At 37.8% G+C, this 19,430-nt stretch overlaps 1 protein-coding gene across 43 annotated transcripts in view; it reads right to left on the minus strand.

Annotated features, from left to right (window-relative positions):
* Window positions 1-19,430, minus strand: part of PHC3 (polyhomeotic homolog 3) — an 84,301-nt gene that overhangs the window by 29,085 nt on the left and 35,786 nt on the right. For 21 of the 43 annotated variants that reach the window (XR_010155382.1, XR_010155381.1, XR_010155380.1 and 18 more), the window contains 3 exons: window positions 19,210-19,308; window positions 10,211-10,457; window positions 2,448-3,316 (listed from right to left, as the gene is read on the minus strand). Coding sequence is in view for 25 of the 43 variants with exons in the window: in XM_054681239.2 (XP_054537214.1) it covers window positions 2,448-3,316; window positions 10,211-10,457; window positions 19,210-19,308 (1,215 nt within the window). In the remaining 18 variants the exon portion in view is untranslated. Of the gene's footprint in view, window positions 1-2,098; window positions 2,147-2,447; window positions 3,317-10,210; window positions 10,458-19,209; window positions 19,309-19,430 lie in introns of all 43 variants that reach the window. The other 22 variants (XR_010155379.1, XR_010155376.1, XR_010155372.1 and 19 more) reach the window with 3 other exon arrangements.

A 19,430-nucleotide genomic window follows, 5' to 3' on the forward strand; every position in this document is an offset into this window, starting at 1 on the left:
AGAAATGTGTTTGAATGGAAAAAATAACACATTTGGTCAAAGGTAATAAAAAAACAAGCTTAATAAATTATTAAAGAGCTATGTTACTCAAAGAAAGGTAAAAGATTAAAAAATATTTAGAAAGGTAACATGGAAATATCCATAGCAAGCATTATAACCATATCAGTGATAGCAGAGAAAGTTATTAATATCATTTTTTAAACTTCCAAAAATGTTTTAAGGTAGAAGTGCAGGAAGCAACAAAATATTTTTGGCTTTAGTTTTCAAAGTATTATGCTCCATATGTGTGTATATATATATTTTTTCTTTTTCTTTTTTTTGAGACAGAGTCTCACTCTGTCACCCAGGCTGGAGTGCAGTGGTACGATCTCAGCTCACTGCAACCTCTGCCTCACAGGTTCAAGCCATTCTTGTGCCTATGTCTCCCAAGTAGCTGGGATTACAGGCATTCGCCACCATGCCCAGCTAATTTTTGTATTTTTAGTAGAGATGGGTTTCTCTATGTTGGCCAGGCTGGTCTTGAACTCCTGACCTCAGGTGATCCACCTGCCTTGGCCTCCCAAAGTGCTGGGATTAGAGGTGTGAGGCACCACACCCAGCCTTATATTTGTATCCCAAATTTGTTCCTCTATAGCTTCCCCTAACATAAACAATTAAAAATATATAAGGACTATAAAGAAGTTTTATTTTTTTGTTTTTATTTTTAAATTGTATTTTTTTTCTTTTCTATTATGCCCTGCCTGGAAACTGCCTTATTTTTTACTGGTTAAAAACCAAATCACTGAACTAGGTAGTGAGAAAGTAATTTAAATTAAAAATTTTTTGAAGGTGCTGTATGCTTCCTAAACCCGTTTTTGTTACAATATCTATAGTAAACTCCAAAAATCTATTGAAAGAAAATATAGACATGATAACTGAATGATAAACTTTTTAAAAATTTTTCTTTCCTTTTTTTGAGACAAAGTCTCACTCAGTTGCCCAGGCCGCAATCTCGGCCCACTGCACCCTCCACCTCCCAGGTTCAAGAGATTCTCCTGCCTCAGCATCCCGAGTAGCTGGGATTACAGGCATGGCCACCACTCCCGGGTAATTTTTGTATTTTTCTGTGTAGATAGGGTTTCACCCTGTTTGCCAGGCTGGTCTCGAACTCCTGAGCTCAGGTGATCTGCCCACCGCAGCTTCCCAAAGTGCTGGGATTACAGGCGTGAGCCACCACACCCAGCCAAGTTCTGCTTTTAATAAAAATTTACAGAAAGTATAATTCAATCTCTTTGTGCCTATTAAGATCAGTCAGAATGACAAGAATACAAAAATCTATACATTTGTATCATGAGAACCAAAATACTTTTCATTAAAGAACACTGAGGATAATCCAAGTATGAAAAGAAAGAACAAGTATTAATAATAAAAAATACTTCGAAACTCCTTTCTGAGCTAATATTTATTAGCTTTTAGGTGAAAAAATCTCTTGGATGAGGTGTAATACAAAACCTCCCTTTAGGAAGATTCTTCTCCTCAGTTACAAATTATGAATTTGATCCTTCTGACTAAACAATTAGAGACCTTATTTCAGTTTTATAAATCTTAAAATGTCTTTTAGAGAATGTTTAAAGAAAAGTATTTTTCAAGATAATTTTTCTTTCTAGGCAACAATTGTTTTTAGAGGTTTATTCTTAAAAATCCCACTACAATCTCAATTATTCAAAACTTTTACTCCTCTAAATGGATTTTTTCATCCTCAGTATTAAATTCATCTACCAAGATTTTTTGACATTTTTAAGTGAGAAATATTTTAAGTACATATTTTTCCTTAGTAGAAATAACAAACCATTAAGTTTAATAATTCTATAAGATGGCCTACAGTTAAATTTTTGGCAAAGCTGGACTCTCTCCTAGAATAATTTTTTTTTACAAAATTTCAACTACAAAGTATAATTTTACCAAAAAACTACATCATATAAGCATATCTCCAACTTGAAACAAAATCCCCTAAAAGCCCAAGACTCTAGGATGCATAAAACTAAAAGGGTTAGGCTAGATAAACCATACGTTTTGAGAACATACAAGCCAACAGAAGGGATCTATGAAGGATAATCACCTTAAGAGAAAAAACTTTGTGCAGATGACACTGGTTCAAATGCATTCCCTTGGGGAAAAAAAATCAACTCTGTAAAGATAGCAGATGGATTTGTTTAAATAGTAATAAAATTAACGAGGGACTTTAATTACCATCACAAATTATAAAGCATGCAACCACACTAAACAAACAATGGCATTTTTTTTTTTTTTTTTTGCCCATATAGCATGTTTGTCAGAACACTGACACATGGAAATTTCAAGCTTTTTTAGTTCATAGGCATTTAGATCTTGCAATAAAACATAGTGTGGGAAAAAATAGTTTTTACTTTCAGTTCAGCAAGAAAGTCAAAGAGCTTCCAAGGGCTTACCACTGGTGGATCAACAGGTGCTGGTGGTTGCACTTGTAGGTTTACCGCAACAGTCTGTGGAGGAGGAAGAGTCTGAAATGGCAACTGGACCAAAGCTTCTGCAGCTGGAAGTTCCTCTTCTGACACCAAAGCATTCTGCACCAAAACCTGGCCCTGGGACAGAATTTCAGGCTGCACTTGTAAAGACTGCATAGACTGCAAGGGCAGTGGTGGAATCTGAGCTGGAGGAGATGTCGACATCTGTGGAGGACTTGCAATTGGGATTGGAGAGGACTGCAGGGATGAATATTGCTGGTGTGATGGAGAGACAATCTGCTGGCCTGGGGATACCAAGGCAGACTGCTGAACTGGGCCAATGTGTACAACAGGGGAAGCTGGAAGTGGAAGATGGGATGGAAGATTCAACTGTGCTGTAGGTTGCACCTGATTAGCAGTGGGCTGCTGCAAATTTGGCCCTGGCTGGAGAGCTGATGACACAAGAGGGTGTGGCTGAATAAGTGCTTGTGGATGAATAATTATAGTAGGAGACTGACTTGGTGAATGAGGTGGTGGAGGAGACACCACTACAGACTGCTGTGCTGACTGTGACTGATTAGGAGACACTGTTAAAGGAGAGGGATGACTCTGAATCGGTGAACAATGCTGTGACTGGGCATTACTGGGAGCTGGAGGAAGGCCATGGTTCTGGAGTGGTATACAGTGCTGGGATGGGGGTGGGTCTTGAGTTGAATTCTGAAGTGTGATTGGCTGAATTTGCTGTTGCTGCTGTTGTAATATCAGCTGATGATGGGAAACTTTGGAAGGTGGTGAATGAAGAGGAATCTGCTGATGTTTTATTAGAGAATGAGGCTGAATTGGAGAATATGAAGCTGTGAGAGAAAAAAATGACAATTAGTATTGATTTCAAAAATATAGAAATTTTTAAATCACTCTAAAGGAAAAAGTGTTCATTATCAGAAGGTCATAATCATCAGAATTCTATTACAAGTTTTCCAAACGAGTAATTTGAAAAAAAAAAAAATTTTTTTTTTTTTTTGAGACAGAGTCTTGCTCTTGTCACCCAGGCTGGGGTGCAGTGGCATGATCTCAGCTCACTGCAACCTCCACCTCCCTCGTTCAAGCGATTCTCCTGTCTCTGCCTCCAGAGTACCTGGGATTACAGATGCCCGCTACCACACCCAGCTAACTTCTGTATTTTTAGTAGAGACGGGGTTTCACCACGTTGGCCAGGCTGGTCTTGAAACCTGACCTGAAGTGATCCTCCCAACTCAGCCTCCCAAAGTGCTGGGATTACTAGCGTGAGCCATCACGCCTGGCCTGAATATTTAATGACAATTTATAGTTGAAAAACTAGAAAATATCATAAAATACACTGTACTGTGATAAGTTCTAAAAGAAAACTGCCTAAAAGTTAATAATCTGAATCTATACATGGTTTGTTCTTATTATATTTTATAGGTCACCTGAATATCTACATTAACTTTTAGCAAAGTTTATACACTTGAATTTCTTCTTCGCAGGAAAAGAGGAGTATCATCATAGAACAAGTATAACATATATAAAGATAACTTCAAAATCATAAAAATACTATATTAAAATTCATAAAATAAAGATCTCATCCTTTCTAATCCATATCTAAACGTGCTTCCAACTAATAGGGTAATTACTTATAAAGCTTCCCAAATGAGTTTCCATTTTTGAGCTGAGATGAGGGTATATATATCATTTGACCCAGGAAGAGAAAATATTTTGTATAATAATTTAATGTGATTAAGCAAAAGACATGTGTGAATCCTGTAGCACAGTTAATTAATCACTGTAACTAAGAACTCAAATTTAGGGGCCATTCCAAATCTAGGAAAACACTAGTTTTGCTTGCAGAGAATGAGACAATCAGAAGCCCATGCTACCTAAATAAGGGATTTTGTTAACCCTTTTCCCTCACCAAAAAAAAACTTCAATAATTGATGTGACAGTATGAGGTTTTCTCCACAAAGAAGCCACTCAACAGGAATAAATATATATAAGATTAGCACAGTCAAGTGGTAGGGAGCCCCCCATCATTATGCCTTTTCTGCAAACTGGTGGCACATGTTTATAGAAAGGGAGATGCTGATGAAATCCTCCCTAAGTAAGAATGGAAACTGAGTTCACAAGAAGATAAACTGAAACAACTGCTTAATGTTAATATCATGTAAAAATCACACACATTTAACACAGATTTAAAAACAGGGCAATTTTTTTTTCCTAACCTTGGAATATTAGGAGAAAGACTATATTATACCTTACATCTATTTTTGTGTTCAACCACATTTGTGACAACTTTATAAAAACTTTCCACAACTTAAAAAAAAAAAATTTTCACATTTGGTTATTATTTAAAATTTTTGGAATCCTTTAAAGAAATTAACATCTGATTAACATCCAAAAAAGAGGCATTTAGAAAGTTCAATAAATATCCACTAATTGTTAAAAAAAAAAAAAGGAAATCAAGTCAACAAAATAATTTTCATATAGTATCTAGGCTAGTACTTCACACTAAGACTGAAAATTTTATGTCAGTCTTTTAAAATTGTGTTGATATAGACTATGCTAAACAGTATTCAAAAAGGGTAAATTAACAAAATCTTGGATTTCTACAGCGTGCCCTTCATCCAAGGGGCTGAAAGTGCTTTCATGTGTCTCTCATTCATACTTACAAAATGCCTGTGGTATAGGTGGGTATTATTATTTCCCTCTTACAGATAAGTAAATAGATTTTTTTGCAAGCATAACAGCAAGGGCCCACTTCAATTCAATTTTGTAAGTAAAGCTTTAATTTAAATTTACCATACTCTTGAAGTACCATGGATATTATATCTACTAGAATAACAATTCTGGCTGGGCGCAATGGCTCATGCCCGTAATCCCAGCACTTTGGGAGGCTGAGGCGGGAGGATCACCTGAGGTAAGGAGTTCAAGACCAGCCTGGCCAACATGGTGAAACCCCATCTCTACTAACAATACAAAAATTAGCCGGGCTTGGTAACACACGCCTGTTAATACCAGCTATTACTCAGGAGGCTGAGGTGGGAGAATTGCTTGAACTCGGGAGACGGAAGTTGCAGTGAGCCGGGATCGTGCCATTGCACTCCAGCCTGGGCGACAGAGGGAGACGCCATCTCAAAAAAAAAGAATAACAAATATTTCTATGCTCTGGTAAGTAAGCAATCTTTTTATATCTTAGAGCTGTGACAATTCAACAGATTAGCAATCTATCCTTTCATCTAAATTACATTTTTCTTTGATCAGAAATCAAAGTGTGTTTATTTTTAGTCCATAAGACCAATTGATAAGCACATATATTACAGAATAATTAGGTGGCTATGTGAAGCAATACCTCTGTAAAAGAAAAGACCTAGTGCTCTGGAAAAAAAAATCCTATCATGTTGGTTAATTTCTCTGATTTTAAAAAACATCTTATTGTCAGGATGGCTTTATATTCAGAGAATTAATGGCTGACATCTCTCACATATATATATAATTCTATTATTTACAGTAACACATATTATTTCACCCACTAACTACAACAACCCCATGAAGGTGATAGGGTACTATACCAATCCAACATACGACAGATGAAGAAACTCTGAGTAGTTAAGTGACTTGCCCGAAATCATCTGGCTATTAAGGACAGCATTAGGTCTAAAAGAACCTATGATCCTAACTGAGTCTAGGGCCCTGTTATGGACTGAATGTTTGTGGGACAAAATTCGTATGCTGAAGCCCTAATTCCCAATGTGTATTTGTAGATGGGGCCTCTAAGGAAGTAACAAAGGTTAAATGAGGTCATAGGGTGGGGCCCTGACATGACATGGTTTGTGCCCTTTTAAGAAAAGACATCAGAGAGCTTCTGCTCCCTCCATCCACCACAAACTCAAGGCCATGTGAGGACATCTGCAAGCCAGGAAGTGAGCCTTCACCAGAAACTGAACACTGCCAGACCTCGATCTTGGGCTTTCCAGCCTCCAGGACTGTGAGAAAATTAATTTCTGCTCTTTAAGCCACAGTCTATGGTATTTTGTTACGGCAGCTGAGCAGATTAATTAATACAGGACCTTCTCACTACACAATGAATTAATGTCTACAAAAAAACAGTATATATTTTTTCCAATTAAGCTAGTTTCATAAAACCTCTAAAAACTGTGATAGAAAAACTTCAGCTCTAATACAGTTCATATTTCCAAACATTTAAAGTTTGACCTTATTTTACATATTAAAAATAGAATTTACTATGTATCAAGTGGAAACTCCACCTTCAAAAAGAAATGATAAAGAAAACCAAGTTACTTTGGCACCCTAAAAATACATATAAGCAAACAATAACCATGTATACTATAATAATTATTAGACTATACTACATTAGAATACAAGTAGATTTTTTTACATTTAAAATGACTTGAAGGAACATTTTTCTAATTGAGGACAAATAATCAATTGAGAATATCTCAAAATATCTTCGCTTCAGATTAACTTTTTTTTTTTTTTTTAGATGGAGTCTCGCTCTGTTGCCAGGCTGGAGTGCAGTGGTGCGATCTCGACTCACTGCAACCTCCGCCTCCCAGGTTCAAGCGATACTCCTGCCTCAGCCTCCAGAGTAGCTGGAATTACAAGCGGGCGCCACCACGCCTGGCTAATTTTTGTATTTTTAGTAGAGACGGGGTTTCACCATGTTGGCCAGGATGGTCTCGATCTCTTGACCTCATGATCTGCCCGCCTCAGCCTCCCAAAGTGCTGGGATTACAGGCGTGAGCCACCGCGCCAGGCCAAGATTAACTTCTTAACAATAAAAGCAGAAAAACTAAAAAGGTGAAAAATATAGCTATAGCCTTAATAGAAGATATGAATGGCTCTGAATAACTGCAGTGTAAGGCTTAAGAAACTTTTAAGTAGTTCAGGATTTTCTGCGTGGTTTGTTTATAATCAACAACATCAAGGAAAATTGGAGTACATGTAAGATCTGAATTTGGAATTAAAACTGACCTGAGACTCTGGTGGTTTTGGCTTACTGGTTTCCTCCATACTTACACAAGATATTGACCATCAGAGGAATGCAAACTATAAGCATATTATCACACTATTAATGAAAGAGGGGAGAATAAGCTGCAATTCAGAACTAGATATTGAGAGTTAAGGGGGACTGAAAAATCCAAAACTAGATTTCCTTGCTTGAACTAACCCTGAAAGAGTTCCCGGCTTTCTCTGAAAGTAACGTTCTCTTTAGAAAAAAATCAACCTACCTTTCATTATAATTTATCAAAACTGCAAGAATCACTAGAAATTGTCCCTGAGCAGTCATCCTAAGGACCATGGGTCACCACTGCTCCACACTGTCAAAACTAGCTGGATGCTGGGTTGAGGGTGAGAATACTCTGTACAGTAGTGTAAAAACCCAGCTTTTATGCCATACGGAGAGCAGCACCTAGCACACAGAGGTTTAAAAAAAAAAAAGAATTCGTGTCTAACTATACTATGAATATATATATATATATATATTTTTTTTTTTTTTTTTGAGACGGAGTCTTGCTCTGTCACCCAGGCTGGAGTGCAATGGCGCGATCTCGGCTCACTGTAACCTCCACCTCCCCGGTTCAAGTAATTCTCCTGCCTCAGCCTCCCATGTAGCTGGGACTACAGGTGCTGGCCACTACGCACGGCTAATTTTTGTATTTTTAGTAGAGACGGGGTTTCACCATGTTGGTCAGGCTGGTCTAGAACTCCCGACCTGAGGTGATCTGCCCTCCTCAGCCTCCCAAAGTGCTGGGATTATACATGTGAGCTACCGCGCCCAGCTTGAATATATTTATTAATTTATACATTATATCAAAGCCTACTTACATAAGATTCAGATTTAACAATTCTAAGTATAGTGATACCTAATTAGTACCAATAAGAAAGACTGCAATAATTCCAAAATCCAAGTGGGAAAAAAAAAAAGAACTATTAATCCAACAAATATGTACCTCCTACCTAACATACGTAAGTACATATAAGATACAACTTAGTGCTGTCAAGATACAAGGATGAAAAGATGAATCCAAAAAGGGATTAAAGAGTTAATGTAAAGTACTAACACAGTGCCTCACACATACATAAATGCCCAATATTATTATCTTACCCTCAAGGAGCTTACTATCTAGCAGACAAGCTAAGATCAGTTTATAAATAACTATAAAAGAAAAAGAACCAGAAGGGACCATAAAAGTTCAGAGGTAGGAGAAATTTCTAACTAGGGTAATCAGACAATGCCACAGTATTGAGATTCAGTGATGTAGAGAATGCTGGCAGTATTAACACAGGAAACTTGAGAAGTGAAATAGGTTTAAGTGGAATATTTTACACTTACACCTAAGTATAAAACAAGTCTTTAAAAAGCAAAGCAGCGTTGTAAAAGGACAGAAAAAAGATGCTTACCCGATGAGGTTGCTGGAACAAAGGAAGTTTTTTGTTTGTTTGTTTGTTTTTGAGACAGAGTCTTGCTCTGTCGCCCAGGCTGGAGTGCAGTGGTGCAATCTTGGCTCACTGCAACCTCCGCCTTCTAGGTTCAAGCAACTCTCATACCTCAGCCTCCCAAGTAGCTGGGACTACAGGTGCGCACCAACCATGCCCTGCTAATTTTTATATTTTTAGTAGAGATGGGGTTTCACCATGTTGGCCAGGCTGGTCTCAAACTCTTGACCTCAAGTGATCCACCCACCTCAGCCTCCCAAAGTGCTGGGATTACAGGCGTGAGCCACTGCACCCGGCCAGATTTTTTTTTTAATGAAACATTTATAAGGTGTATAGCCCAGTGCAACACACATACACATACACACACACACACACACACTCAAACAATATATAGTTATAGTGATTTAGAAAACTATGCAGCTACATTAAGAATAAGGGAGACCTAATTATGGTTGAGAAACAAAGGAAAAGGTCTAGCATGAGAAGATAAAAGACGCTGTAACAATTATGTTCTAAAGAAGGTCAGGAAATTAAAAAAAAAAAGGTAGGATCAATAACAGGGGCAAATGCTGCTAAGTTTAAGAATACATGTAACTCTTTATCTTATTAAAAGTAAACAAAAGTCAATCCTGAGAAATTCTGAGATGAACAGAAGAGACAGTAAGCTCACTCTGGATGGCCCCCACATTTTCAGTATGAGAACCATGAGGCAAGATTATCTGGATAAAGTAAAGGAAGCACAGGTAGAATTCAAAGCTTGAGAAGAATGACAGTGACTCAGGTGATTGCCTGAGATGATCCTCTCAGAGATGAAATCAAAGGCAGATAAAGGCAACAACATAAGGAAAATAATTATGCATAATCCTATGTTTCAAAGTGACAAATTTCTCCCACTGATAACAACTTTAAACAAAATAGTATACTGCTTTTTTAAAAGCTTTAAAAATTATCCCACTGAAGTATATTAAATAAACTACAGGCAAATCTTTTTTTAAAGATAGAAAGTTTTATCAATATAAAGAGAGACCAGTACTTAAAGATGATAATCAAATGTAATTTGATTTTAAAAAACGTATTATATTGTTACAATTTATTTTATCTGTTGGGCTTTTTTGTCTCTTTTCAAGCTACACATTAAGATTAAATTTATAAAATTCACATTTTAAAATGTTTTAAAGGTGTCACTCCTGTTCAAGTCATGAACATCCTTTGTTTTGCTCTGTCTGCTAAGAAAATGAATAATACAACTATTTTCAACAAAAGTTTTATCCCACCTGGTGCTATTAACTGGTGAATACTTGATGTCCGGGTGACAGCTGTGCTTCGTGATTCCAGGCTTGGGCTTTCTCCTTTCTTATTACTTTCTGGAGAAGGATCTCGTTGGCTGATTTTAGAACTGGTCACTGTTGTTTTGTTATGACAAATTGTCAATGACTGAGTTTGACTAGTGCTTTTTGGTGGACCATTCTGTGAGCTAGATAATACACCCAACTTCTGGCTGCGTAATGTTAAATTCTGAACCTAAGAACCACATAACAGAAAATTAGGATGAAAACAGATGGTTTTAATTGATGTGGTCATCATTACCATTATGACAATACTGACAACACATTTATATTATGCTTTTCATACGTAAAGCTCCAAGCACTTGAAAGAACCGATTAATCCTTAAGGAAAGGAGAGTTATTATTCTAAGTAATCACATCTTAAATATTAAGTGGCAATTTTTTTAAAAGACATAAGAGAAAAGAAAAGAGGGAGGGAGAGAAAAAAAAAGAAAGGAAGAGAGGGAAGAAGAAAGGGGGAGGGAAGGGGAGGAGAAGGGAAGGATCATAAAGAACTAAATAAAAGCAGTATGTATATATATACAGATAGTGTGTGAATTATATATGTATGAACTGTGAATATGAGGAAATTACTCTGCAACATACTGCATTTAAAAGTTACCAGTTCTAGCTATAGAGATTAAGGGGACATTAACCTTGTAAGAAAATTAATTCATCAAATCATCTGCCCCATTGTGAAAATTATGAAAAGCATTTTCAAGCAACTCTTTTAATTTAGTAAAATTTTGGTGGTGGTGTTATTGAACATTCACTGCCTTTGAAAACTACATCTCATGAACTGAAAAGACTCTGTATGACCCTGAAATGGCTTTCTATAGTGGCTCCTGCTACACTCAGGGCTATATGAAACATACTGCCAGTCTGGATGGTAGCAAGGATTATCCCAATTACTCTCAGCTGAGATTTATAACCTTTCCAAACAGCAAGATGCAAGACAGAAAAATGCTTCTCCAAAAGTTGCTGAACTTCTTGCCTATCTAGAATGAATGTATCAAATATATGCAGGCTAGCACTGGCCCTGGGAGAGAAACTGAAATAAGAGACTCCGAAGTGATCAAGCAAATGATATACTGCTGCTTTATAAAAACATTCTTCAGTTTCATGTGTGTTCCGTCTCTACATCATTAACTGATGCTCAAAAGCTATACTTTCTCCCAGCACTTTGGGAAATCGAGGCGGGCAGATCACCTGAGGTAAGGAGTTCAAGACCAGCCTGGCCAACACGGTGAAACTCCATCTCTACTAAAGATACAAAAATTAGCCAGGCGTGGTGGCACGCACCTGTAGCCCCAGCTACTCAGAAGGCTGAGGCAGGAGAATCACTTGAACCCAGGAGGCAAAGGGTGCAGTGAGCCAGATGGCACCACTGCACTCCAGCCTGGGCAACAGAGCGAGACTCTGTCTCCAAAACAAGCTGTCCTTTCTCAGGCTGGGCGTGGTGACTTGCACCTGTAATCCCAGCATTTTGGGAGGCCGAGGTGGGTGGATCACTTCAGGCCAGGAGTTCCAGCCTCACCAACACGGCAAACCTGTCTCTACTAAAAATACACAAATTAGCCAGGCATGGTGGCGCATGCCTGTAATCCCAGCTACTCGGGAGGCTGAGGCATGAACTGCTTGAGCCTGGGAGGCGGAGGCTGCAGTGAGCCAAGATATTGCGCCATTGCCCACAAGTCTGGGTGACAGAGCAAGACTCTGTCTCAAAAAAACAAATAAATAAATAAATAATTTTTTAAAAAAGCTATACTTCAGGCCAAACTTTTCATCAGTTCTATTCTAAGCTACTCAAAGAATTTTCTAATTGAAACCATATGGAGTGTCTTCTCTGATTTTTCTCAAATATTTCATACCAATGTAAACATAAATGGACTAATAACCACTGCATTATTAAAGTTTAACGCAAAAACAAAATATACTGACTGGGTGTGGTGGCTCACGCCTGTAATCCCATCACTTTGGGAGGCTGAGGCAGGCGGATCACAAGGTCAGGAGTTTGAGAGCAGCCTGGCCTATTTGGTGAAACACCGTCTCTACTAAAAATACAAAAATTAGCCGGATGTGGGGGCAGGTGCCTGTAGTCCCAGCAGCCCAGGAGGCTGAGGCAGGAGAATTGCTTGAATCCCGGAGGCAGAGGTTGCAGTGAGCTGAGATCACACCACTGCACTCCAGCCTGGGCAACAGAGCGAGACTCTGTCTCAAAAAAAAAAAAAAAAAAAGATAAGAAAAAGAAATATTAGAATCTAGATTTCTCAGATTGCCACTCAAAGCCCTCCACAACCTAGGCTAAAACCCACTTCAAGCCCCCAGTTTCTAGTCCTCCAGCCTACAGTTCTCATATTCCACCCAAACTGTTCTGCTCACTATTCTCCAAATATACCTTCCACTTCCTTCATTTGGAGCTCTTATTCAAGCACCTCTTGCCTAAATGCCATCTTTTCTCAAAGCTGTCTTTTGAAGCCAAACCCATTCTTCCAAGCCCAATAAAATCCCTCTTTCCCTACCTAAGAAACATTCTGAAAGTCCCTGGTTAGAAAAGAGTTTCTTCCTTCTAGAACAACTTTCCCATAGCATTTGGGTCATTACTGGCCTATAGCACAGATGAATATCTAACTTGTTTTAGAATTACTAAATGTATGTTTGTCTGTGAAATACTGAGACTCGCTAGTAGACTCTCATCTCAACATTCATTTTTATACTCCCTGCAGTTCGGTGCTGCAGACTTAATAGATGAGGTATTCTCCTATATATGATTTTGAAATATATATTACATGGCTAATTTTTTGGTAAGCACTTAGTTCTCTTCATCGTGTTCTTAGGCTAACATTAAAATCTGTTCATGTTTACCAAAAACATCTCAACAAGTATCTAGAAGAGGCACATTAAAATCTTCCAGGAAGCAAGAGAAAGACAATATAAAATTTAACATTTGACACAAATGACCTATAAAGTAGACTGCATAGTAATGATAACCAAAGGGTAATAATCTGAAAAACGTGAAAGCATTCCCTCAAATGAAAAGCATATTCACAGTAAACAAGGATTTGACACAATGAACCCCGAAACCTGCAGCATATCCATTTCTATAGAATAATACTCCTTTTGTTCTTAATTTTCCTTTTCTGGAATTCTGAAAGAAAATGTTTATATACTTACATGCACTATGTTGTATATATATTATTTATGTGAACATATATATTTTAGAATATAGTTAAAATATCTATGATCATTTTGACTTAAACATTGACATGGTTTAAATAAATTCCAAACATGAACGCTACACTGCCAAAGTATATTACAAAGTTAATTTAGCTGTTAGTGAAAAGATAACATATATGGATTTCCTTGACAGAGCCTCCCTTTTGAAAGAAAACCCATCCTTTCTAAGAAGAAGAATATTAGGGCACTCTGGTGTCCCACATTCATTTCATCTGAACCCTTCCTTTGATCAAGTTATGAAAACTTTCTGGCTTTTGAAAAAGTCTACATTTTGCCTGAGTTATTTTTGCTAATTTCACATCTCACACTGTTATAGAGGGTTTCCCTGCCAAAATACTCTCACATCAACTATTTAACTGGAATCTAACAAATACTATGGCAATTATCATAGTATCCCTAAGAGTGAGGGTCACATTGCTGACAGTAGAGCTGAGTTTTTAGCTTTTAAATCCAAAGGGTTGTTTTTTTCCTCAATTCTAAGAGTATTCCCCAGATAGCCTTACTGGGGAATACTCTTAGAATTGAGGAAAAAAACAACCCTTTGGATTTACTGGGTCAGATTTCTTTTTCTTTTTTACTTTTTTTGAGACAGAGTCTCACTCAGGCTAGAGGGCAGTGGTTCAATCTCAGCTCACTGCAACCTCCACCTCCTGGGTTCAAGCAATTCTCCTGCCTCAGCCTCCTGAGTAGCTAGGACTACAGGCTTGTGCCACCATGTCTGGCTAATTTTTCTATTTTTAGTAAAAATGGGGTTTCGCCATGTTGGCCAGGCTCATCTCAAACTTCTCGCCTCAAGTGATCCACCCATCTCAGCCTCCCAAAGTGCTGGGATTACATGCGTGAGCCACTGCGCCAGCCTCTGGGTCAGAGTTCTTACTCATTTCTTTTTCTTTTTTCTTTTCTTTTTTTTTTTTTTGAGACAGAGGCTTGCTCTGTCACCCACGCCGGAGTGTAGTGGTGCGATCTCGGCTCACTGCAACCTCCACCTCTCGGGTGCAAGCGATTCTCCTGCCTCAGCCTTGCAAGTTAGCCAGGCTGTTTACAGATACCCACCACCACACCTAGCTAATTTTTGTATTTTTAGTAGAGACGGGATTTCACCATGTTGGCCAGGCTACTCTCAAACTCCTGACCTCAAGTGATCTGCCTGCCTTGGCCTCCCAAAGTGCTGGGATTACAGGCATGAGCCATTATGCCCGGCTCATCTCTTAACACACTCTGCCCTATAACATCTTTCCAAAAATCTTTTTTTATGTGGGTGTGCCTGGTGGGGAGAAGGAATGGAGCATTTAACATAGTAAATAAAAGTGAAATATTCCAAATTTCTCATTTTTACACTATGATATAAGAATGTTTAATACTAAGGAAAAATTAACTGTTGTGCTGACTTCTATAGCTTAAAGAATATTAAAATACAACTTCAGATTTGGTATTTCACAATTAAAATAAATTTTTTAACTGCAAACATAATTCTAAAACTCAACAAAGTTATGCAGAAATTTTCCAAAACAGTCTTGAACTTGAGGAAAGTTATCACTGGAATGCATAAGTGTGAGCATCACCTACCAATGCCAGACTCACTCACTGCCATTTCAAAAGCACAAAGAAGAGAAACAATATCCATAGAGAAATTCCTAAAGTTCAATCCATTCCTCTAGCCCCTCAAAAATCTATCTTTGAATTAAGTCCGATCACAGAGGCTCATAATTAGAACACATCAATCTGGACCCCAAAGACCACTTTTATAAATTATTTTGACTCTATTCACATTAAAAATACCTTTAAATATGAAGTAAGATGTTTTCTTCATGAGTACCAGCAAGAAAAACTGTGCTCCTCAGAACATGTTAAAATCAGCTGTGTTTTCCTAAGCAGCTGGTTTGTTTGTTTCACCTTGGAAACTATAAATTCTTTTTTGTTTTGTTTTGTTTTTGAGACAGGGTCTCACTTTGTTACCCAGTCTGGAATGCAGTGGCTCGATCCTGGCTCACTGCAGCCTCGACCTCCTGGGCTCAAGCAATCCTCCCACCTCAGCCCCCCAGGTAGCTGGGACTACAGGCCCGCACCACCATGCCCTGCAAATTTTTTGTATAGACAGGGTTTTGCCATGTTGACCAGGTTGGTCTCGAACTCCTGAGCTCAAGCAATCCACCGGCCTCTGCCTCCCAAAGAACTAGGATTACAGGTGTGAGCTACCTCGCCCGGCCTGTAAATTCTTTAAGTGGTTGCTTTTCTCCCTTCACTATTAGTTACCTGAAAGCTAAGAACCAACTTTGTGACTTATCTTCAGACAATGCATAACAAAAATAGTAGTTACCAGCTTGTGATATCGTATGTGGAAGCACTATGTTAAGTACTTTTTGTTTCATTTATTCCTTATAACAACACTGAGCTGCAAGTAACAGCTCCGAGAATAGAGCTGAGTTGTTTTAAGGAATAAATGAAACAATTCAGTAAATGAAACATTTAGTAAATGCTATCAGACACTTCTATTTTAATTTATTAACATATTTAATCCTCATAGCAACCTTTTGAAATATATTATAAATGTTATTTTATTTTATATAATTGAAACTGAGGTGAGAGGTTAAGGACTTATAATAATAAAATGGTAGAGCAAGTATTTGAACTCAGAGATTCCGGCTCCAAAGTCCGTATTATAAACACTATGCTATACTATGAATTTGACCAAAATCAATCTGCTGGCAAATGTTGTTGCTGAAATCAGAATTTGAATCCAAGTCTTCCTATCCCCGACTTTTGCAAAAAAAAAAAAAAAAAAAAGTACTATTTACTGAGTGCCTGTAAATGTTCTATACACTAAAGATACATATTACTCATCCTTTTACCCTACAAATATGAATGAATATTAGAGATGTTTGGCAACTTGTCCAAGTCATACAATAAATGACTGAAGTAGGAGCTTAAGTCCACACAGAACTTTATACATGTAAACTGAGCAGCAACTTCACTCCTAGCTCCATGCCACTTTCCTAGTTTTGTGTCTTTTTTCTTACATGGTTCCAACTTACTTTCTGATATTTTACTGTACACACCTTGTAAATGAATTAAAATCTTAGTTGGAACAAAGCCAAATATAAATGAAAAAATAAAATTTAAAATGTTCTGGAAGTTGATGATGGTCTAGCTCTATTAGGTTTCATAAAACCAAAACAAAAGAAAAGAAGATCATTATTTCAGGCTGGCACAGTGGCTCACGCCTGTACTCCCAAAAGTTTGGGAAGCCTAGGTAGGCAGATCACTTGAGCTCAGGGGTTCAGGACCAGCCTGGGCAACATGGCGAAACCCTGCCTCTACAGAAAAAAATACAAAGACTAGCCAGGTGTGGAGGCACACACCTGTAATCCCAGCCACTCAGGAGGCTGAGGTGGGAGGATGGCTTGAGCCCAGGGAGGTCAAGGCTACAATGAGCCATGATTGAGCCACTGCACTCCAGCCTGGGTGACAGAGTGAGACCCTATCTCAAAAATTAAATAACTAAATAAATCAATCAATTAATTTAAAAAGATGATCATTACTTCAACATATTCATTCCACAGAGACATAAAAAGTTTAGAGCTGAAAAATCTTAAAGTTAACAGAGATAAACTTCTCATTTTATAAATACGGGGAAAAAAAGTCCAATAAAGTTAACTGTAGAGAATGCCAGGGCAAGTTAGAAGAAAGCTGGATTTAACTGACCATCATCTTTATAAATTAATACATGAAAATTAGCCTTTACTTGTAAATGAAATAATATACAGAGGTTTTATCAAAAATACCAAGGAATATTATTACTATCTCATTTTTTATTTTTTACCAGAAGATTGAGAACTATTATATTACAAATAAGAAGCCAAAGATGACCCTAAAATATCCATTTCTGCCATATGCAGTCTAAAATATTCATTATGAAGAATACCAGAATACAGCAATATCATGCAAAGTAACACTCTAACTCAATTGTTTTCATTTAAAATGTACTCACTCTAACTCATTCTTGTCAAATTTATTGAGGTGTAACTTACATACAATAAAACAAAACAATGAGTTTTGACATATGTATATACCATATAATTACTACCCCAACCAATATACAGAACATCACCTTAACCATGGAAGTTCACTCATGCCCCTTCCCAATCAATCTCCTCCTACTTTCTACCCCAGATACCACTAATCTGATTGTTTTTCACTATAGTTTTTCCTGTTCTAGAATTTCATATAATGGAATCATAGAGTATGTATCCCTTATACCAAGGTTCTTTTGCTAAACATCATGTTTTTTAAGATTCATCAGTATTTCTGAGCAGTATTCCACTGTAAGAATATATCGAGGCCGGGCGTGGTGGCTCACGCCTGCAATCCCAGCACTTTGGGAGGCTGAGGCAGGCAGATCACCTGAGGTCAGGAGTTCAAGACCAGCCTGGCTAACATGGTGAAACCCTGTTTCTACTTAAAAAAAAAAAAAAAAGAAAAAAGAAAAATTAGCCAGGCGTAGTAGTGCGTGCCTGTAATCCCAGCTACTCGGGAGGCTGAGGCAGGAGAATCACTTGAACCCAGGAGGTGGAGGTTGCAGTGAGCCGAGATGGTGCCACTGTACTCCAGCTTGGTCAATAAGAGCAAAACTCTGTCTCAAAAAAAAAAAAAGTATATATCAAAATTTGTTTATCCACTCAGCAGCTAAAGGACATTTGGTTGTTTCCACTTTGGGGCATTCTGAGTACCGCTGCTATAAACATTCATTTACATGTCTTTATGTGTTTTCACGTCTCTCAGGGTAAACATAAGGAGTAGAACTGCTGAGTCACACGTTACATGTATGTTTCACTTTAAGAGGAACTGTAAAACTGTTTTTCAACGTGTGGCTATACCATTTTAGCCTCTCACCAGCAATGTATGAGAGTCTGGATGCTCCACATTCTCACCAATATATAGTATTAGCAGTCTTCTTCATTTCAGCCATTCTAGTGAGTGTATGGTGATACTCATTGTGGTTTTGATTTGCATTTCTGTAATGATTAATCTCACTGTGTCACCCAGACTGGAAAGCAATGGCACTATCATAGTTCACTGCAGCCTCAATCTCCCAGGCTCGAGCAATCCTCCTGCCTCAGCCTCCTGAAAAGCTGGAATTACAGCAGCGCAGCACCACACTTAAATAATTTTTTTTATTTTTAGTAAAGACCGGGTCTTACTATGTTGCCCAGGCTGGTCTTTAATGCCTGAGTTCACACAATCCTCCTACCTGGGCCTCCAAAAAGTGCTGGGATTACAGGCATGAGCCACTGCACCTGACCAATTTTTAAAATTTTAAATGTGTCTAGTTTAATTCACTTTCAAACTTAAAATCCATCTTGACTTAGTTATTACATAAGGAATACTGCAAAGGAATCTAAGCAAAAGAATATATCTCACATGAGAAATAAATCTGCTTTATGATAAAACTAAACATAGTCATTAACAAAAACTCTCATTAACCTTGACCAACCAATGTTAAATAACCTAAATATCTGTGTTTAATGGTATTATAATTTTTACAGAACAAAAAACATTTTCTTGAAGTTCTCATTGTATTTTATTAAATTTCAATCTGAAATGCATGACAAAGAGCACTGAAACCATCAGTAACTTAAACACAAATGTAATGCTTAACTTTAACCTGAAGATCCAGATCTCAAGTAACACATTATGAAGCTAGACAAGCTCACCTGAGTAGCTGCAGACTGACAGGAAGATGACGATGACGACGAGACAACAGGAATGTCAGACTGTACAGCAGCCACAGTGGTAGCGGGTGTGAAAATCAGCTGTACAGACAGAAAACCAAAAAAATACCCTAAGACAAAAGAACATGTCCCACACACAATGTGTAGCAGGCAAGAGAGACTGAAATTTGTGACAGAAAGACAATGCAGTTTAGGATTATCTC

The sequence above is a fragment of the Pan troglodytes genome, chromosome 2 (genome assembly GCF_028858775.2).
Source record: "Pan troglodytes isolate AG18354 chromosome 2, NHGRI_mPanTro3-v2.0_pri, whole genome shotgun sequence".
Taxonomy (NCBI): domain Eukaryota; kingdom Metazoa; phylum Chordata; class Mammalia; order Primates; family Hominidae; genus Pan; species Pan troglodytes.